The sequence below is a fragment of the Musca autumnalis genome, unplaced genomic scaffold, assembly GCF_047663935.1.
Source record: "Musca autumnalis isolate F117 unplaced genomic scaffold, ASM4766393v1 scaffold_4, whole genome shotgun sequence".
NCBI classification, from domain to species: Eukaryota; Metazoa; Arthropoda; class Insecta; order Diptera; family Muscidae; genus Musca; species Musca autumnalis.
The window spans coordinates 227,515,453-227,538,134 of NW_027411977.1; the positions used below are offsets into that span (position 1 = coordinate 227,515,453).

Below are 22,682 nucleotides of genomic sequence, written 5' to 3' on the forward strand. Positions count from 1 at the left end.
CCACAATACGTGGATTTTTTAAAAACTAATTTTTCAAATATACACAAAACGTGGATTTTTTAAAAACTAATTTTTCAAATATACACAAAACGTGGATTTTTTAAAAACCAATTTTTCAAATATACACAAAACGTGGATTTTTTAAAAACTAATTTTTCAAATATACACAAAACGTGGATTTTTTAAAAACTAATTTTTCAAATATACACAAAACGTGGATTTTTTAAAAACTAATTTTTCAAATATACACAAAACGTGGATTTTTTAAAAATTAGTTAATTTTTGAAAATTCCACAAAACGTGGACTTTTTTAAAATTAATTTTTCAAATTATACACAAAACGTGGATTTTTAAAAAACTAATTTTTCAAAATTCCACAAAACGCGGATTATTTAAAAACTAATTTTTCAAAATTCCACAAAACTTGGATTTTTTAAAAATTAATTTTTCAAAATCCACAAAACATGGATTTTTTAAAAACTAATTCTTCAAAATTCCACAAAACGTGGATTTTTTAAAAATTAATTTTTTAAAATCCACAAAACGGATTTTTTAAAAATTAATTTTTCAAAATCCATAAAACATGGATTTTTTAAAAATTAATTTTTCAAAATCCACAAAACGGATTTTTTAAAAATTAATTTTTCAAAATCCACAAAACGGATTTTTTAAAAATTAATTTTTCAAAATCCACAAAACGGATTTTTTAAAAATTAATTTTTCAAAATTCCACAAAACGTGGATTTTTTAAAAATTAATTTTTCAAATATACACAAAACGTGGATTTTTTAAAAATAATATTTTCAAAACACCACAAAGAGTGAATTTTTTAAAAAATAATTTTTCAAACTTTAACAAAACGTGGATTTTAAATTTTGTTATGGAATAAAAAATATGAAAAGTGTTTTTATTTGTATTCCAAAATAAAATATTTTTATTTATTTTAACTAAAATACTTAAAATAAATAATAAACTAATAGGGTTTTTATACACAGACAATGGATGGATATACATACTACTATTTCCAAAAAAATACTATAATTTTATCTAAAAAAGTGTCTTTTGTTTAATACAAAATTGAAAATAATTTTTGTTAAAATATTATTTAAGAGTTCAACTCCCACAAAATTTTCCTCTCCCCCTTTAATTGGGTGTCTGTAACTTGAGGCAAATTTCTAAACTAATATTCAAATCGGGCTTATAACGATTAATCAGACGTAGGAGGTTTAGCTTCTTATTTTTTGAATTATTCGATTCCAATTCATAGAGGGTGGAAAGATTAACGAGTAAACTTTCATTTAATGACTTTTGAGGATTCAAATTGATGGCCCGTTCAAAGAGGGTAATGGCCTCTTTGAGTTTTCCGGCATAGAGTAGACAGACACCCATGTTATTTAATATCATGGTATTGCCTGATTCTAAATGCAGAGCCTTTTGGAAAGTGGCATAAGCTTCCGGAAAATCATTTTGGGCCACAGTTATGAGGCCTTTGTCCACCAAATCACGTATGTCGGGTTGAGAATAGCTGGAAGGGAAGGGGGGATTTTATTAATATTGGCTTTTGAGATACATATCCCCACAACTTACATTTTTCTTAGCCTTCGAGCCTCCGCAAATTTTTGTTCCGCCCCAAAGACATCACCAATTTGTAAGTAGATACGACCCCAAGCCGAAAAGAGGGCCCTTCTCTCTTCCTTATCCAAATCGCCGCCATCAGCAATCATGCTGCGCAATATGTCGTCTATGAGATTGTATTTCTTTAGCTGGTAAAAATAATAAAAAAAAAATAATTAATGAATATTTTTTTTAATCTACCCTAATGTTTGAACTTACTATTATGGCACAGTTCACAATGGCATGTAAAATTTTAAACTCCCTCTTCTTCCAAAACTCCTGGGCCTCTTTCATATTCTTTCCAGCGAAATAAAGTTTAATTTCATTTGTAATTACATAGAGCTCCGATAGACGATCCAATGCCAGCTGTGGATTACCCAAATAAATGGGCATTTCGGCTAACAACAAACGAAAGGAGAAACAGGCAATGGAACCAGTCTTGCCAGGATACATTTCGGGATAGAACTAGAAAAAAGAAGACATTTTTGGGGATATTAAAAGTTGTTTCTAAAAAATAGGGCTCTTTTAGGGGCACCCTCTATGTCTTGATGTCGAATATAACTCCCACAACCTACCTCATAGAAAACATCAGGCTTATTTAACCTATCAAATGGTTCAGCTTCCTTTTGCAGCAATTCATATTCTCCCAATTTCGCCAATAAGGCTAATCGCGTAAACCACAATTGCAGGGAATGAGGTGAATGTTTAGCAGGTTGACCCGAACGACCATAACCCTGACCATATATTGTCAATAAACGTCCAGTTAAATTTATGGCAGATCTATAACAGCCCGAGGCAATAAGTGATCTTAAACCACGCTCATCTTGTGTAACATTATCCACACCAGGAATTTTACGATGTGCCAACTCAGCATCACCCAAATGTTTGGAAACGGCAATGGCAATTAAATCGGGCTAGAAGAGAACAACAGATATTAACATTTTGAAAGATTAGAACTCTTTATATTCCACCTACCAAATCTGTAGCAGTTTGAATACCTGGCGTTGTCAACAGCGGTGGTTGGCCATTTGGTGTTATGGGAGTTTCCCAAAAATTCCTCACCTCATCGGGAATTTTCATATCTTCTTCTAATTCAGCTTGATTTTCAATATATTCTGGTGTTTTGAAACCACCCGTAAAACTATTAGATGTTAAAGCTACATTACTATTGGAGACCGAGTGAGATATATTGTTGTGTCCTGCATTGCTGGCCGGTGTGGTATTCATTAAAGTTACTTGATTAGGATTCATTGTGGCCGGTGTTGCTTGGGGATTTGATGGCAGCTGATTGGATATGGTGTCACCTAAGGTAAAAACCAGGAAGAAAAAACATTGTTAATGTACTTATTGCAAAATTAAGCAGAGAACATAATGCACAACTCTCTTCCAAATTTACCATTTCAACTTGGAAGATTAATTTCCCACTGAAAAATTTCACTTTGCTGAGGTCAGCACACCCTACTTGTATCAATTTCAAAACAAGTGGAGTCTGTAAACTCAACTACTATACACTTTGACTCCCCTATATTGCAGTTTAATACATTTAATAACTAACCGCTCCCCTATATTGAAATATTTATCAAAAATCATGACCCTGAACTTGTCCATCCATCATCCATCCATACCTGTTTCCATTTGTTGCGATGATGTTGATGTTTTGTTGCTGGCCAATTCATCGAAAAAGCTTGGTGGATCATTTGAAAAATATTGACTTAGGCTTGGCTGTTGCCCACTTACGCCTTTGTTCTCCATGCTTTACTTAGCTTTATTAAACAATTTTTACGTTTTTCTGCCTGTTTTTTTAAGTTTTACGTATTTTTCCAAATAATACGCCCCACTAACAACTCTTCACAAAAATTACAGGTGAAAAACAGATGACTGTGACGTTTTTTCGCAAATAAACAACAGAACAATGTTGCAAATCAATATTGCCGGAAAAAACGTTAAAATTTGTCATTTTTCATTGATGCGGAGAAATCAGCTGATTGACTGAAATAAAACAATAGGTTTGTCCTTGTACCAGCCATGGTACAATAATTCTTAGGTAGGCCACAGCTAACAGCTGATTACAATTTTTTTTTGTTATGGCTTAATCTGTCAAAACCGTGTTGACATGCAGAGTTGATATTTATTATTGATCAAAAAATTCAACTCTGTTTTGTTTTCATTTCAACATTTCGTTCTTCTTCTTCTTTGTTTACTCATCCGTTATCATTCATCAAAACAATTTTGACGTTTTACGCCATATCAACAGGGTTGTATTTTTTTGGCGATTCTCATACCTGGCCTACCTATGAATTATTGTACCATGGTACCAGCATTCGGCACACAACAATTTGAGCAAACACTTGCTCTGTTCCAGTACTGCAAGAATCTACTACTTTTTACTAAGATAACATTTTTTCCTTTACTAGGCGTGTACACTAGGCAGTTTGTCTTCAAATACAACTCTGATTTAATAACACATACATACATTTGTCGTTTGGCTACCAGCTGTCCATCATTCTTTCACAGACAGCCGGGTTAACAAATTCTTGACATTTTTGTGAAAAAGAAGTGAGATGATAATTCAAATGTGTTGAAAACAAAAGAATAAGTACAAAAACAATATATGTGAACGGAAAACAAAAGGAATTCGATGATTTTCATTCATAATTTTACAACTGTTTTTGCAGTTGACTGGACGCCTACGTCACAAAGGCAAGTTTTGGGTTTTTGACAATCAATACATGAAGTCAACTGTCCTGTCTTTTGTAAACGCAGGGTTATGTTATCGAAAAAATAGTAAAAATTAGTAGATTCTTGGAGTACTGGAACAGACCAACTGTTGTCAGTCCATGGTTTTTCAATTAGTGATGGGAGTAAAGAGGTGCCGCATTCTGCTTTGTACATTCTCAGTAATGGCTATATCACTCCATATGCTTTTTCACATGTATGACATCAGATCAATTCTTGTTGTATGAAAATGTGAAATGAAAACTTTTATAAAGCAAATAAATGTCAAATGAAAAAGAACATTTTTCATTTCAAATTTTCAAAGAAACAAGAATCCAGCCCCTGGGGCTCAATTCTGTTTCTATGAAAATATGAAATGAAAACTTTTATAAAGGAGAAAACTGTCAAATTAAAAAAATTATAAAGGAAATATTTTTCATTTCAAGTTTTCATAGAACAAGAATCCATCCCCTGTAGTGGGATTCTCTAACTCATTTTTTGAGTTACCGAAAAATGTCGGTAAAATTAAAATGCTTATAACTTCGGTAATTAACGATTGGTCTGTTCCTTTACTTTAAAAAATGGTAACAGTGGCAAAAAATGGTAAAAGTGGTGAATTGGTCTCATATAAATTGTATGCTTGTTGAAGTAAAGGAACGCTTTGCAGGTTAAAAATGGTAAGAAATGGTAACCTCAGGCAGGTAAAGGAACAAAGCTGATGTTTGTCGGTAAGTTAGCGACGAATAAATAGTAGTCGCAAAGTTCTACCGATAGCAAGAGTGTTGTCAACTTTAATTTGAATTTTTCATTCATAATTTTGCGTTTTAATTTTATCGATTTTTGTCGTTAACTCAAAAAATGGGTTAGAGAATCCCACTACTGTAGTGGGATTCTGTAACTCATTTTTGCTGTTATCGATAATTGTCGGTAAAATTAAAATGCTTATAATTTCGATATTTAACGAAATTTTTCGGTATGTTAACGATGAATAAAAAGTAGTCGGCAGCCTCTACCGACACAAACAGTGATGCCAACTTTTCTTTATGTTTTTAGTCATAATTTTGAGATTTAATTTTACCGATTTTTGTCGGTAACAGCAAAAATGAGTTACAGAATCCCACTACTGGTCTGTATATTAGTATACCCAAAGTGAGAACATACATGAGAAAGAGCTTTTTGTGTGATATAGCCATAAATATTACTCAGTAATGCCTGATTTAGACTATGCTGAATTTAATTTAATTTTAATTTATTTATTTCAAGATTGGTAACCAAGCCAAAAAGGCCGTATATGTTACAAAAACAAACTTAACATAAACTACACTCAAATCTTATATTAGAACTAAAATCTAATAAATACATAATAATGCAAAAAAAAAAAAAAAAAATATTTTCCTAAAAAAAGACACACGAAAATGCTGACTACTCATAAAAAAAGAATACAAACATTACAATTTTCATAACATAATATTACAAATTACATCATATTACAAATTTTAACAAAAATAAATTAATTATTAAAGAAAATACAAAATGGACCAAAAGAAAAACAGTATTTCATTAACCCAGCTATGCAAAGTAGATATAACGAACACAAAATAAAACGAACTCATTCAGACATCATGAGACTGAGCATATATATACAATTTCCGTTTGAAGGAACACAGAGAACAGTCAAACCCTTTAAGAGAAGGTGGCAATTTATTAAATGTACGGGCAATTCTTACTAAGAATGATTTCTCTAAAAGCAAATTTAGTGGATAGTAGCAAATTAGTAGCAAATCTAGTGGATATAAGTTGTCATTATCATACTACATATGTCAAATAAAGCCAGATAATTGCTTAATCCAGTGTAGTCTAAATGGACTTTAACTTCTTTTTAGAGAGTAAAGGCCTGGGTACATAAGCTGCCTTGCCTGTTTGCCTTGCTTTTCTGCTTCATTTCTGACATAATAAAAATAAAAGAATAACTGGGATGCCCTTTTCTTTTTTATTCTTTTATCGGCGAGGCAGCTTATGTAGCCTGGCCTTTAAGCATTTTATATTCTTTCAAAGGAAAAAATTAAAAAGTAAAAAGACAACATTCAGTACAAATTTTCAATTTGATTAATATTGACTGTTACGATATTTGAATATTTTAAACCTTTGACAACTGCTAAAGCTACAAAATGTTACTGAACAAAATTCCTTCAGTAAAAATTATAAGTTCTCAGTAATAAAAATTTCAAAACAAGTCTCTCAATTCATTCTCCTTTACTGGACATTTGTGTAAAAAAAACAACATTCAGTAATAATTTGTAACAATTATTATAAATTATCGAGTACGCACACACACTTAATTTTTTTGCAAATCCAGTGAATTAACAACCTGTTTTCGTAAAAATGTTTTCCTGTCACACGAACCGTTCGTACTAAAACGTGTACGTTCAAAATTTGGTTCTTGTAAAATTTTACGAAGCATTCGTCTTTATATAAAAGCTTTCGTCTATTTCAGAAAAGCTTTTATATTTCAGGGTTTCCATAATACATATTTTCTGAATTTTGCTTATGCATCTGTACCATGGCAGGTAGTGGCATCGTAAAATTTTGAATATGTTATGTCAAAACTTTCTTTATGTTGTTGGGGAAATTACAACAAAATTAATTTTTTGTAAAGGGATTTGACTTTTCAGTTCTGCCATGATCTGTACGTAATATTTGTTACTTGATGGCAACCCCGATAAACAGATGACAAACAACAAATAAAAGTTCTGTTCCTTTACGTGCAAGAATCTTCAAGTTTTACCACTTTTTACTTGAAAAGCGTTCCTTTACTTCTGACACCATGTAATTCATATGGGAACAGTTTACAACTTTTACTACTTTTGCCGGTTTTACAATTTTCAAAAGTAAAGGAACAGACCAAAAAAAATCGATAATATGAAGAAACGGATGTTCGTATACGCCTGTGCCTCAGTTTTTGTATGTTTTGTGCCATTTATTACTCAAATTATTTAAGCTTTGTTCCTTTACTATTTTAATAGTAAAAGTAGCAAAAGAGAAAAGTTCTCTCTTCCCTCAGAAAACTGTGAAAATTGCTCTCACGGATTTAAACAAGAACCTAATTTTGAACTTGCACGTTCCCGGCAAAAAGTTTGCATCCGCGGATGCAGTTAAATCACTAGAACAAATGCCGCTGGAGTACATCTTTTCGTATGAATTCACCTATGAATTTTACAAGAGAGCGCGCAGCTAGGATGCACTCAATTTTGCTTCCACGGCACACAGCTAGGATGCACTCCAATTTCGATCCAAACAACAGCCTTTGATGTAATGTTTTTGATTGAATTTAAATGCAGTCTAAAGATGCTATAAAATGCAAGCCTTTGCAAATATCCCAAAATAAATAGAATACATTGGTTATTTGTGTAAAACAAGAATATTAACTTTATTACATTAACACAAATTATAAAAACTCTCCATTAAATTTGATCGTAACTAAATGCTGGTTTACATTTACGAAATCCACTCGATTTCAACTGTCAAATCCATAGGTTAAACTAAATAAATACAAAGCAATTGTTACGAATGTAACTGATAGGTTTAAGTTAGTTTAGTTTAATTTCCGTTAATTTAAAAATTTGAATTGTAACGTAAAGTTTTTATTACGCAGTTACTTTATCTAAGCAACAACAACTACCATGTAGAACTCTCTTCATCACTCTAGTCGTTACATTACCTTTTGTTAATGTTCTTTTGTTTGTTTTGTTTTGCAACAATAATGTAATTATCGTTTAGTTCCTACTTCTTGTATTTCGTGTAGTTGTTTGTTGTTGTAGTTACGTCATTACTGTGCTTGTCTACTTGTATGTATGTGAGTATGGTTGTTCGCTTAGTGCGAATGTGTGTCTGTGTGTTCGCTGCACAGATTCGAGAGGTTGCCATATGTTCTAGATATTTCTAGACCAAGGAGATTTTGGGTATAAATAGAGTTACGAATGGCAACATTGAGTAGTTGTGTTTTAAGCGTTGAACTGAACAGATCGGTTAAAGAATAGCTGCGTGCTAACTAGAGACTTGCTGTGTGCTTAGTAATTAAAGTCGGTTCTGAATAAGTGTAATAAAGTAAATAAAGCATTGTAGAAACGTAATCTAAAACGAACCCTGTTTTATTTGGTACAAATCGTATCGGGGAATAAAACAACGTCTACACGGGCATTAGTTAAATCTAATTCCGTAACAATTGGTGTCAGAAGTGGGATTACGATCATCCTACAATGAAGTTAAGGATCTACGAGTGGAAGACTTGAAGAAGGAGCTAAGTAAGTTGGAGTTGTGTTCTACTGGCAACAAGGCCGAACTACAAAAACGCTTGTTGGAAGAGTTCGAGCGCCGTGGAATGAACATCGATGAATATGAGTTCGACGGTAAGGAGGAAGTCGAGTTATCGGCAAAGGGCGAATCCAGCGTTGAGGAAATTTCGTCGGTAGCTGCCAGGGGTGACGATTTGAAATCAATGCTGGCTATGATGATGCTGGAAATGAAATCTGACAACAGTAAGATGTTAGAAGAGATGTTTAGAAAGAATGAAGAAAATTCCAGTAAAATGATGGAGAAATTAGATGCTAAAATGGAAGAAAATTCCAGAAAGAGTGAAGAATATTCCAGAAAATTGGAGGAAAGATTTGCCAAATTCGACGACAACTTAGAGGAAAAGTTAGAAGAGAACTCTAGAAAAATCGCTAAGGGCATGGAAGAGAAATTAGAGGCAAATTCTAGAACTATTAACGAGAAACTCGAGAACATCACGATGGTGATTGAAAAGAGAGTAGAAAACGTGGAGGTACAAATTAAAGAGTTGGATAAAAAGATTTTGTCTGTTGACGAGAAATTTCTGGCTCAAGAGGAGAAGATTCTGGGCATAGAAAAGAAAATGTCGGAACTGGAAATCAAAGGTGACCCAGTGAGAGCTATTCATAACACGATAAAAATCAAGCCTCCAGTGTTCGACGGCTCAACCTCTTTAAATGTGTTCAAATTACAGTTCGAGACATTGGCTGCTAGAGATTCTTGGAACGACAACGACAAGGCGGTATCACTCCTTATGGCATTGAAGGGTGATGCTGCTGACGTATTACAGAGTATTCCCGCCGCTTCTAGGAACAACTATGGAGATATAATGGCTGCTCTTGAACGTAAGTACGGTAGTGAACACAAGCAAGAGATCTACCGAATGGAACTAAGGGGAAGAGTCCAGAAGCCAAATGAGACCTTACAAGACTTTGCACCTGATATAGAGCGGTTGGCGCAGTTGGCATATCCAGGAGAGACACATCCATTGGTGGACCGCATAAAGATTGAGACATTTGCAAGTGGTATTCGTGATCCAGAGATAAAATTTGCGACGTATGCGGCACCGATAGGAACATTTGCAGAAACCGTGTCATTTGCCCTGGCCCAAGAAACCGCGAAGATGCTGGTGAAACCTAAAGCTTACAACGTGAGGAGGCTGGAAGTTGAGGACAACAATTCCCAGACCGTGGTCGATCATCTGAAAGATGCACTAATGCGTGTGAAACGAGGGGCTGGAAAAACGAGAAAAACTTGTTATAACTGTCGGAAAACTGGACACTTGGCCCGAGAATGCAGATTGAGACAAGCAAGGCCCAGATCCACCTCACCGCCTTCAAAAAGCGACGACCAACCGGTGGCCAAGAATCTGGAAAGGGTGACATCAGGTGAATCAAATAAAGGGAATTCCGTCAATCACGAGACGCTGCTGGCAGAGGATGAAAATGATGGTCCCACAATCTCTATAGCCATAGTCCAGCAGAAGAATCACAACTTAACGGTTAAAGGCTTCGTCAATGGTGTATTGCGTACCTTGACATTGGACACCGGTGCAACAAAGTCCATTATTAGACCGGATTTGGTAAAAGGGAAGGTATTGCCGTTAAATGGAGTCAAATTGCGGACGGCCACAGGCGAGAAGACCCCGGTGCATGGAAAGGCCTACCAAAGGCTAAGTATGGGTAGGAAATCGGTAAATTTCGATTTTATAGTGGCCGATATTGTGGACGAAGTTATACTTGGCGTGGACTTTATGATTGCCTTCGACATCAACCTGGACATAAAGCACCGTGTGATGACTTGGTCCAATGTGGAAATACCGATAAATGTGGGCTACAACGAGAAAAGCAAGCATCGCCAAAGTGCAGAATCCGACGAGATCGCTGGAGATGTCCGTACGCTGAAGGTGGAAGCCGCTGACAATTGGCCCGTAGGAAAGTGGAAAAATCTCGCGACGAGGAGGAAAAAGAGAAGATGTACGTCGAGGAAAGGTCTATCGAAAAGCGGCCGTACAGCAAGGAAGGGCAAGTCCGAGGAAGACCAGGTGGCACTTAGGAAGGTGACCACGAAGAAAGAAGGTATAGCATCGCGATTCCTGGAGAGAAAGCAACATCGTCCAGAAGAGCAAGAGTCCAAAGCTGACGCAGTAGAGGGTACATCTAAATCAGTTGCCACCACTACAGAACGAGAACTGCATCTAGTCAAGAGGAACAGGCTTAAGCGGGAGGCAGTGTTACCAATGCCCATACCACCGAGAGGGAACTGTGCCTATTCGGGACGAACAGGCTTAAGCGGGAGGCAATGTTACGAATGTAACTGATAGGTTTAAGTTAGTTTAGTTTAATTTCCGTTAATTTAAAAATTTGAATTGTAACGTAAAGTTTTTATTACGCAGTTACTTTATCTAAGCAACAACAACTACCATGTAGAACTCTCTTCATCATTCTAGTCGTTACATTACCTTTTGTTAATGTTCTTTTGTTTGTTTTGTTTTGCAACAATAATGTAATTATCGTTTAGTTCCTACTTCTTGTATTTCGTGTAGTTGTTTGTTGTTGTAGTTACGTCATTACTGTGCTTGTCTACTTGTATGTATGTGAGTATGGTTGTTCGCTTAGTGCGAATGTGTGTCTGTGTGTTCGCTGCACAGATTCGAGAGGTTGCCATATGTTCTAGATATTTCTAGACCAAGGAGATTTTGGGTATAAATAGAGTTACGAATGGCAACATTGAGTAGTTGTGTTTTAAGCGTTGAACTGAACAGATCGGTTAAAGAATAGCTGCGTGCTAACTAGAGACTTGCTGTGTGCTTAGTAATTAAAGTCGGTTCTGAATAAGTGTAATAAAGTAAATAAAGCATTGTAGAAACGTAATCTAAAACGAACCCTGTTTTATTTGGTACAAATCGTATCGGGGAATAAAACAACGTCTACACGGGCATTAGTTAAATCTAATTCCGTAACAATATATAAATAATTCTTAGGTAGGCCACAGCTATCAGCTGATTACAATTTTTTTTGTTATGGCTTAATCTGTCAAAACCGTGTTGACATGCAGAGTTGATATTTATTATTGATCAAAAAATTCAACTCTGTTTTGTTTTCATTTCAACATTTCGTTCTTCTTCTTCTTTGTTTACTCATCCGTTATCATTCATCAAAACAATTTTGACGTTTTAATTAATTATTAACGTTTTAATTTGAATTATTGTACCATGGGTTAAACGTCAAATGAAATCCAGATGAGATTTCATATGACGTTTGAGCTATGGAATTGACAGTTGAAATCGAGTGGATTTCGTAAATGTAAACTTAGCATAATACCCTGGTTACACTATTGAAGGTTAACCCACTGGGTTTAATAGATCCAGTGGGTTAATCTTTGCTGGTTACACTTAGCTTTTCGAGGATATAAACTGTCAGCTGATGTTTGTTTATGTATACATACAAAATAACTAGTAAAGTCGTGTTTTACACTTTTACAATTTCTCGTATGACAATTTCTTACATGGTATCAAGCGTACTTTTTGTTTAAAAAAGTGTCTAAAGTAAAAAAATAAATAATTTTATGATTTTCAAGTTACTTTAGATTTATTAACTCCATAAAATCTCATGCGACCAATCGTAAACGTGTAAAACACGACTAACTCTGTTGCAAAAACAGTTGCAACTTTTGGTACTTTTTGAGTAGAGTTGGATTTTTTTGCACAAATACCGAATACAACACTGTATTTTTTGGTGGATTTGTGCCGGATTTAAAATAAACCCAGTCGTGAGTGGATTTAATTTTTGTATGACAAATCTGGTCAGATTTGACCAGATTAAGCAATAAATCCTCATGAAGTGGGTTAACCCGGCAAAAAGCTGTAGTGTAACCGTGCTATAAGTTTACTTCCTCTACTCTGCTTTTTATGACATCGAAATTGATATTGCTTCATCATCCAAACGGTTTTTCATTTTTCCTTCTACTTCAGTTCAGATTTCCAAAAAACTCCAACTCCCCTTCAAAAATAATTTGCGTCTCGCGAGTTACAGCAATGTTCGCATCCTTAGTTTGTATTTCTTTATTTTTTAACAAATTCTTATAATTTTAGACACAAGAAAGTGTTCAGAAAAAAAAGACTGCGACTGTAGGGATCAAAAAATTGGCTTGCTTGGCTAGGGATCTATAAGCGAGTGTTTCTAAAATGTATCGAGCGGAATGCATTTTTCATAACTCCGTGTGGACTGCATCGAAAGATGTATTGAAATCATAACTCTGCATTGCACTACTTTAAACTTTTTTACTGGACTTCTCCGACCAAAAAAGATTCCTGTCAAGAGATTTGGTTAATCCAATTACACAATCCGATCTTGACTTAATACTTATAAGATCGCGAAAAGATGGTCTGCCCCCGCAACGTTTTCTAATGTCCACAAAATCACTCTCTAGGCCGTCATTGACACTGTATTTTATCAGAATGTCATCATTAGCCATCAAAAGAGACGATAATGTTGACAATGATAACTGAAGGTATAGTGGTATTTCACCAGCATCAACAAATTGAAGAAAACTTAAAGCTCTATTGATAATTGCGCACATCTCTTGTTTGTCGTTGTTTACATTAAAACGGGATCGTAACAAAGTTCAACGATTGGAATTATTCCAGCATAAAATTGTCTAGTTGCCTCTAGTTCGTTTTGATCATCATCGGAAAACAAATCTGTGTTCAGAGCAGCAAACACATTTCTATTGAAAAGCGCAGATATTCTGTCTACAGGATGGCGTTCATACGAATACGATTTATAATAGCTGGTTGCAAATATGGTTTTACTTAGGGGTAGTTTACACTATATGTAAATGTCATATGACATGAAATTTTCCATCGTAATGTATTCGCTAATATGTGTAATATTGGAGATTTTCCTTAAGCCATTTACTCTGTGCGTCCATACCAGCAAAAATGTAAAAAAACTACGTCTCCACATAGCCTCCGTGGGTAAATATGGAATGTTTTTATTTCATGTCATATGACATTGATAGATAGTGTAAACTACCTCTTAATTGTGAACATAATTTGTCATCTTCATCCAAATGGGATTCGAATTGAAAATTTTTTGAAACAAGAGCGGCTGAAACACGATTTGGCTGTGTGCCCAATCTGGTTTTCATTGAAACTTTATTATCTAAAAAGTAATTTACTAAATTATAAAACAAATGGGTAATATCGAACATACATACAAGATTGTCTCCTGTATTTGGAGGGAAGCAAAGACGGTTGTGCCCACTGTAATCATGGTGTTGCTGGACAAATTGTATATGTACTTTGTGTCGATCGCAAATAGAAACAATAATATTCAAAGATAATGCTCGAAGTTTAAAAAATACATTTCCAAGAATTTGTTCCAGTACAGTAAGATTATATTCTGGTGTTAGAACAAAGCCAACAAATATTCCCCAGCCGTTAACCAAACCTATCAACTGAATACCTAAAGCGTAGGTAACGCGATTATTGTCCGTGTCCGTGACTTTAAGAGAATCGAATTGTAAAGCACACGTACGTTCTTCATTTGTCATTTGCTCTAGGTTAGTACGCAAAATGCGCATTACATTAGCATCAAATCCAACTAAGGTGGGATCTGCTCGCCAACTGAGGACGGATTCAGAACTGGGTGGAGAAAAGTTCAAGACGTCTTTAGCAAATGCATAACTATCCTTCGAAAGAAGGTAGAAATATTGTACAACGTTTAGTTGTTCTGGTGTGTACGGTGCTGAAGATTCATCCGTTATGACGCGCGCAAAATCGATACTCTCTTGACTGGCTGTCTCGGAAGGGAAAATGCCGGTGTCATGTAAAATATCAATTTTATTTAGAGCAACCTCATACTGTTCCTGCAAAACATCTATTTTTTTCCTGATCCATATCATGCTGGTTTTGCAAAAAGTCTATTGTTGCTAGAGCTAGCTCAAGCTGCTCACGCAAAAATTTAATTTCTTTCTGATTAGCGTTTTCTTCTTCTATACCTTCATTGTTGTCATTTCCTACATTATCTACAATAATCTCAATATTCTCCTCTATAAAACAACTATTACTAGCTTTTTTCCTTTACTTTTTTAATGGTAAGAGTGGTAAAAGAGAAAAGTGTCAAAATTGTTCAAAATTGCTCTCTCATGAACATTTTTACCAGAAAAGTAAAGGAACGGAAAAATGGTAGGTCTGGCAGCAATGTCAGAAAAAACATAAAAAAATCAATTTTCGTCTTTTATTTCACAGTTTTTAATTTAGTGTTGTCAGTGTTCGACTTTTTCTTCGGTTTTTCGTCCATTTTGTGAAATAATCGTCAAACAAAAGTCGAAAAATCAGTTCTGCCATTTTCTACCTGCATAAATTTTGCTGGTAGCCTGTGGTAGAAGAGAAAGCCATTTTCGCTCTCTCTCCCCTCTCACTCTCTTAAAAATTGCTTCCAGTTTTGCCACTTTTCGGGGTTAAGGAACGCTTTCCAGGTTAAAAATGGTAACAAATGGTTAAAATGGTAACCTCAGGTAAGTAAAAGAACAGAGCTACTAATAGTAAAAACACCACCTGTTTCAGTATTCCCATTAATCCCATTATTGACTGTTCGATACCTGAAAATAACCCTGCGTTTACAAATGACAGGACAGTTGACTTCATGTATTGATTGTCAAAATCCCACAACTTGCCTGTGTGACGTAGGCGTCCCGACGACTGCAAAAACAGTTGTAAAATTTTGAATGAAAATCATCGAATTATTTTTGTTTTCCGTTTTTTGTTTTCTTTTCATGTTCTTTTGTTTTCAACACATTTCAATTATTATCTCACTTATTTTTAAAAAAATTCCAAAAATTTGTCTTCCTTAATGTCTGTGAAAAAATGATGGACAGCTGAGGACAAACGACAAATGTATGTATGTGTTAATAAATCAGAGTTGTATTTGAAGACAAACTGTCTGGTGTAAATGCCTGGTAACGAATTGAATAATTTGAATAATTAAATCAACTAACGTACACTCATACATTAGGTGTGTTCGTTTACTCAACAATTTGTACAAATTTGTACAAGTCCAGTAACTTCTTGTAAACGACTAAGGTCTTTTGCATTGTACTGTAGAGTAAACGAACAACATCCAGTAACAATTCGTACAAATTTTGTGTAAACGAACACACATATTGTCTGTTGCAGAACCTGCAAGAATCTAAATCTACATGTTTATGAAAATAGTTTGCAGTTCTGGAACTGACACTCTACTCTTGTTTAGTTTGTGGGGACCTTATTTTGCTTACTTCATTGGATCCTATACAGATGCTTCTTTTAAAACGACCCAAATAGTCCCCCCAATACAATAATCAATCCGGTTTTGATGTTCTGTGATGGTGTCAGCAATGCTTTTATATAAAGACGAATGCTTCGTAAAATTTTACAAGAACCAAATTTTAAACGTACACGTTTTAGTACGAACGGATCGTGTGCCAGGAAAACATTTTTACGAAAAAAGGTTAATCCAATGGATTTGCAAAAAAAATTAAGTGTGTGTGCGTACTCGATAATTTGTAATAATTGTTACAAATTATTACTGAATGTTGTTTTTTTACACAAATGTCCAGTAAAAGAGAATGAATTGAGAGACTTGTTTTGACATTTTTATTACTGAGAATTTATAATTAATTTTTACTGAAGGAATTTTGTTCAGTAACATTTTGTAGCTTTAGCAGTTGTCAAAGGTTTAAAATATTCAAATATCGTAATAGTCAATATTAATCAAATTGAAAATTTGTACTGAATGTTGTCTTTTTTCTATTTAATTTTTTCCTTTGAAAGAATATAAAATGCTTAAAGGCCAGGGTACATAAGCTGCCTCGCTTGCTTACCTTGCTTGCTTCCGATAAAAAAATAAAAAAGAAAAGGGCATCCCAGTTCGAAATTTGCTCGGCCTTCTTTATTCTTTTATTTTTATTATGTCAGAAATGAAGCAGAAAAGCAAGGCAAACAGGCAAGGCAGCTTATGTACCCAGGCCTTTACTCTCTAAAAAGAAGTTAAAGTCCATTTAGACTACACTGGATTAAGCAATTATCTGGCTTTATTTGACATATGTAGTATGATAATGACAACTTATATCCACTAGATTTGCTAAATTCAGCATAGTCTAAATCAGGCATTACTGAGTAATATTTATGGCTATATCACACAAAAAGCTCTTTCTCATGTATGTTCTCACTTTGGGTATACTAATATACAGACCAGGGGGTGGATTCTTGTTCTATGAAAACTTGAAATGAAAAATATTTCCTTTATAATTTTTTTCATTTGACAGCTTCTTCCTTTATAAAAGTTTTCATTTCACATTTTCATAGAAACAGAATTAAGCCCCAGGGGCTGGATTCTTGTTCTATGAAAATTTGAAATGAAAAATGTTCTCTTTATAAAATTTTTCATTTGATATTTATTTTATTTTTATTTTGTAAAGTTTTTATTTCAAATTTTCATAGAACAAGAATTGAGCACCAGCTGATGTCATACATGTGAAAAAGCATATGGGGTGATATAGCCATTACTGAGAAAGTAAAAGCAGAATGCGGCACCTCTTTACTCGCGAGCAAGTAAAGAGAGCTCCTCTCCCATCAATAATTGAAAAACCATGGACTGACAACAGTTGGTCTGTTCCAGTACTCCAAGAATCTACTAATTTTTACTATTTTTTCGATAACATAAAGGAAAAAATGTTATCTTAGTAAAAAGTAGTAGATTCTTGCAGTACTGGAACAGAGCAAGTGTTTGCTCAAATTGTTGTGTGCCGAATGCTGGTACAAGGACAAACCTATTAAGTCTGTCTGGTTACTTTCCCAGCAAGAATTGTCCAGCAAGAACTTTCTCAGAGAGTAAGGTGTTTTTATTCTCTTTTGCTGGAAAATTGTAAAAAGTAAACAGACACCTTCCCAGCAAAAAACCAGCAAGCAATCAGCTGGCTTGCCAAAACAGAACAATTTGTCCGCCAATAAGGGAAGCAAACACGTTGTATTTTATTGAAAACAAAAAAGAAAATGAAACAACAAAGTATTTTTTCACTTTACAAATTTGTTCTCCATAAAACAATACAATTAGAATATGTTATTTCCACAATAAAATTGTTTCTAATGTTCACAAACATAAATAAACAAAAAACTAAAAACAGATGATTGACTGTTTTCAGGAAGAAGAAGCATTGCTAGTGCTTGCTAGAAGAAATTTGTCCAGCTAGCATTTGCAGACTCTCAGTGAAAGAACTGTCAAAATGTCTCTCTCGAATCGATCTCTTTTGCTGGTTATTTGTGTTATCAGACGACTTCCAGCAACAATTGGTACAAGTTGTTACAAATTTTAGGGTAACCAGACAGACCTATTGTTTTATTTCAGTCAATCAGCTGATTTCTCCGCATCAATGAAAAATGACAAATTTTAACGTTTTTTCCGGCAATATTGATTTGCAGCATTGTTCTGTTGTTTATTTGGTTTATTTGCGAAAAAACGTCACAGTCATCTGTTTTTCACCTGTAGATTTTGTGAAAAGTTGTAAAGTGTGTTCTACACGGCATGTATTTTACATATTTGTGCATACCAACTGTCACTTTTTACAAATCTGAATTTTGTACACATGGTGTGAACCATACAGAAATTTCAATGCATCAAAGTGTTATGTCCATGCATATGTATATTTTTCGAATAGAACGCGCTCTATTCTCGTCTGTACAACCAATGGTAAACAGCTGTTTTGTTTGTACGCGATATAAATAAAGAAAACAACAGAAAACGAATGAAAAATAAAATTTTGCCGTGCATGAATATGTAAAAAACAGACCGTGTAGAAACCCCATAATACAAATTATAGCTCTGTTCCTTTACGTGCAAGAATCTTCAACTTTTACCACTTTTTACTCGAAAAGCGTTCCTTTACTTCGCACACCATACAATTCATATGGGAGTAGTTTTCAACTTTTACTACTTTTGGCGGTTTTACCATTTTCAAAAGTAAAGGAACATACCATATAAAAACACTCCATTAAATTTCATAACTGAGTTTACTTCCTCTGCTCTGCTTTTTGTGACACCGCAACTGATATTGCTTCATCACCCAAATGGTTTTTCATTTTTCCTCCAACTCCAGTTCAGATTTCCAAAAAAACTCTAACTCCACTTCAAAAATAATTTGCGTCTCGTGAATTACAGCAATGTTCGTATCTTTAGTTTGTATTTCTTTATTTTTTTTTAACAAATTCTTATAATTTTAGACACTCTTTCTTGTGTTCAGAAAAAAAGACTGCGACTGTAGGGATCAAAAAATTGGCTTGCTTGGCTAGGGATCTATAAGCGAGTGCTTCTAAAATGTATCGAGCGGAGTGCATTTTTCATAACTCCGTGTGGACTTCATCGAAAGATGTATTGAAATCATAACTCTGCATTGCACTACTTCCAAACTTTTTTGCTGGGATGTTATATTTTATGTCTATGTCGAAGGTCACACTAGAGTGTTTCATTGAAACAATTTCATGAAAACAAGGGTTCCTAGGTCGAGTTTCACAGTAGAGTGATATCCTAAGCTGTGTTCCTTTACTTACCTGAGGTTACCATTTTTCCCATTTGTTACCATTTTTAACCTGCAAAGCGTTCCTTAACCCCGAAAAGTGGCAAAACTGGGAGCAATTTTTAAGAGAGTGAGAGTGGAGAGAGAGCGAAAATGGCTTTCTCTTCTACCACAGGCTAACAGCAAAATTTCTGCAGGTAAAAAAATGGCAGAACTGATTTTTCGACTTTTGTTTGACGATTATTTCACAAACTAAACTAAATTAAAAACTAAATTAAAAACTGTGAAATAAAAGACGAAAATTGATTTTTTATGTTTCTTTTTGACATTGCTGCCAGATATACCATTTTTCCGTTCCTTTACTTTTCTGGTAAAAATGTTCATGAGAGAGCAATTTTGAGCAACTTTGACACTTTTCTCTTTTACCACCCTAAAGGCCTGCGTACATAAGCTGCTTTGCCTGATTGCCTTGCTTACCTGCTTCATTTCTGACGTAATAAAAATAATAGAATAAAGACGAAATTTCGAACTGGGTTGCCATCAGTTGGAAATTGGGTCGGCCTTCTTTGTTCTTTTATTTTTTTATTGAAGCAGCAAAGCAAGGCAATCAGGCAAAGCAGCTTATGTACGCAGGCCTTTACCATTAAAAAAGTAAAGGAACAAAGCTATAAAGTTGCTGTAGTGGGGAACGATATCTATAAATACCTAAAAGTTTCACTGAAACCACTCTAGTGTGACCTTCGACTTTGGATAGGATTAAAGCGGGGTACACACGATCAGTTTTGACTGTCGATTTTTCGGAAATATCGATAAATGTCAAACCGTCCAGCAACCACAAAATATTTTGTGGTTGCCTGATGACTGACAAAAATGAACGGCCACACTGGCAAGCAACCGATTATTTGAGCAAAACTGACAGTCAAAAAAAAAAAACTTAAAACATTAAATAAGTAAACTGCAATTTTAAAATTTATGTTTTTGTTCCGTTTGGTTTAAAATATCAAAAGAAACAAAAACAAATTTCATACATTTTCGGAAACAGCTGAAGCTGAAAACACATACAACGTTTGAGTAAAGTTTTGCGTTGGGCGTTGACAAAAAACAACAACAACAACAGGGCGACGCCGACACCAAAGTCCGGCGTTGATGTGTTTGCCGGCATATATTTCAAATGAATTTGTATTTTTCGGCATCATGCCCAACAGTGTAAAAACGGCCAAAACGATACATAACTATACCCAAACGTTGTATGTGTTTTCAGTATGACTTTATTGCAAGTTTTTGCAAAATGCTGTTCGATAACTTTCTGCAATTTTTCTTGCTTGAGAGAGTAAAATTCACTGAGAGAGGTTGCTGGAACTGACTGAGAAATTATTGCTGGGAAAGTTCTCGTACACACCTATCTTTTAAGCTGAAAACAGATACAACGTTTGATTAAAGTTATGCGTTGGGCGTCGAGAAAAAAAACAACAACAACAGGGCGACGACGATACCAAAGTCCAGCGTTTATCTGTTTGCCGGCATATATTTCAAATGAATTTGAATTTTTCGGCATCATGCCCAACAGTGTAAAAACGGCCAAAACGACACAAAACTTTACCCAAACGTTGTATGTGTTTTCAGCTTTATGGGCCACATACATAGGGTCCGTTGTGTGACGCGTTGCGTGTTGAAAACAACAACCAAACTAATGGAAACATAGACGACGGAATGCTCTCACCGAGTATGTTCGAATTGAGTGTGCTGAAAAAGAAACTCAAAATAAAATGCCAAAAAATACAAGTTAATAAATATTTTGTTCTGGCAAAAGGCTACATGGGGTTAGTTTTTGATGGGAACAATATCCTCAGACAAAAATATCCATGAAAATATTGCCCTTTTCCGCAAAAATCGTCTTCGAGCTTTTTTGAGTTTTCGTGTTTGAGTAACTTGACAGCGGCAAAACTAAGTATTCCTTCGTCTATAAATTTATTTGTCTAACACTTCCGTTACACATGCCAGTAAATTGGTGCCAATTGAGTACATGTATTATACTCGAAAATGCCGAAAAAGTGTTCGACTGGCATGCAGTTTTCTTGTGTGTTTACACATGCCAGTGCAAGTTCAATTCCAAAATTATTTAAAGCCGCATATAACACACAAAATTGCATTATATTTCAGATTTAAACCACAATTAACAACATATTTTACCATTTTTTTTTATTTCGTTTTGAAAAGATTGTTTTCAGTCATAAGCATAATGAATCTGGTATTACCGCCTTTTCAATATTGTATAATCCCAGAGGGGAAAATTATTTATCAACCTATATTTGCATGAAAAACATCAAAATTATGTCTTTACTAACCACTAATATATTGCAGCTGCCAAGACGTATTATTTGTGTTTCATAATCTTTTTGAAAATATGCATTAAATCTTTGCATTCTTAAAAGAAACAGAAATGTACATGGATTAAAAAATAGTCTCGGCAACTCTTTTTTCATTTTCGACATATCATTGGCAGTCAGCTCAAAATTTTGCTGGCATGAAAAATCTAGTGCCAGTGGAGTCGACAATTCAAAAAATGTAATTGTGGTAGTAAAATATTAGCTTCGTTCCCGTACTTTTTAATGGTAAAACTCGTAAAAGAGAGAGCTGCAAAAAATTTGTTCTCACACACAAGTTTTCTGAAATATTTCGGGAACGGAAAAATGGAAAATACGTCAAAAAAACGTGAATAAATGTCAAAGTCGGCGTATCAGCCAATCAGACGCCGGCAACCATGTTACTATTTTTTTACTCGCCCAAATTTGTCGTGTAAAAAGTTTTTAAAGAGAGCGCCATTCAGCGCCATTTTTGTTTAAAGAGAAGTGAACATTTTACAACTTTTTTGTGTACGGGAACACATGCCAGTGACAGTTCGAAAAATTCAATACATACACAATAGCTGTGTTCCAGAACTAAAAAGTTTTTACAGTTTTTACGACTTTTACACATTTTACTCGAAAAAGCGTTCCCGTACACAAAAAAGTTGTAAAATGTTCACTTCTCTTTAAACAAAAATGGCGCTGAATGGCGCTCTCTTTAAAAACTTTTTACACGACAAATTTGGGCGAGTAAAAAAATAGTAACATGGTTGCCGGCGTCTGATTGGCTGATACGCCGACTTTGACATTTATTCACGTTTTTTTGACGTATTTTCCATTTTTCCGTTCCCGAACTATTTCAGAAAACTTGTGTGTGAGAACAAATTTTTTGCAGCTCTCTCTTTTACGAGTTTTACCATTAAAAAGTACGGGAACGAAGCTAATATTTTACTACCACAATTACATTTTTTGAATTGTCGACTCCACTGGCACTAGATTTTTCATGCCAGCAAAATTTTGAGCTGACTGCCAATCATGGTACAAATACACAGGTAGCCGCATCTGCAATTGTTGGTAACATAAGGTGTCAAAATTTGACATCAATTCAATGCAGTTGACACATTA

The 22,682-nt window shown here is 34.6% G+C and overlaps 1 protein-coding gene across 1 annotated transcript; it reads right to left on the reverse strand.

Annotated features, from left to right (window-relative positions):
• Positions 1 to 904: 904 nt before the first annotated feature.
• LOC141403905 (trafficking protein particle complex subunit 12) lies at positions 905 to 3,593 on the reverse strand. Its single transcript, XM_073986994.1, has 6 exons — positions 3,240 to 3,593; positions 2,590 to 2,918; positions 2,190 to 2,528; positions 1,834 to 2,079; positions 1,588 to 1,763; positions 905 to 1,525 (listed from the first exon to the last, which is right to left on the reverse strand). The coding sequence occupies exons 1-6, from the start codon at positions 3,364 to 3,366 to the stop codon at positions 1,144 to 1,146; spliced, it is 1,599 nt and encodes a 532-aa protein (XP_073843095.1). The 5' UTR covers positions 3,367 to 3,593; the 3' UTR covers positions 905 to 1,143.
• Positions 3,594 to 22,682: the final 19,089 nt, after the last annotated feature.

What these genes read in the sequence shown, in the direction of transcription:
- LOC141403905 (XM_073986994.1), bottom strand. Translation starts at nt 3,366, where the DNA reads ATGGAGAACAAAGGCGTAAGTGGGCAACAGCCAAGCCTAAGTCAATAT. An exon ending in AGCCTGATGTTTTCTATGAG is followed by an intron (nt 2,080 to 2,189) that starts GTAGGTTGTGGG and finishes TCTTTTTTCTAG; the next exon opens with TTCTATCCCGAAATGTATCC. An exon ending in TTGTGAACTGTGCCATAATA is followed by an intron (nt 1,764 to 1,833) that starts GTAAGTTCAAAC and finishes TATTTTTACCAG; the next exon opens with CTAAAGAAATACAATCTCAT.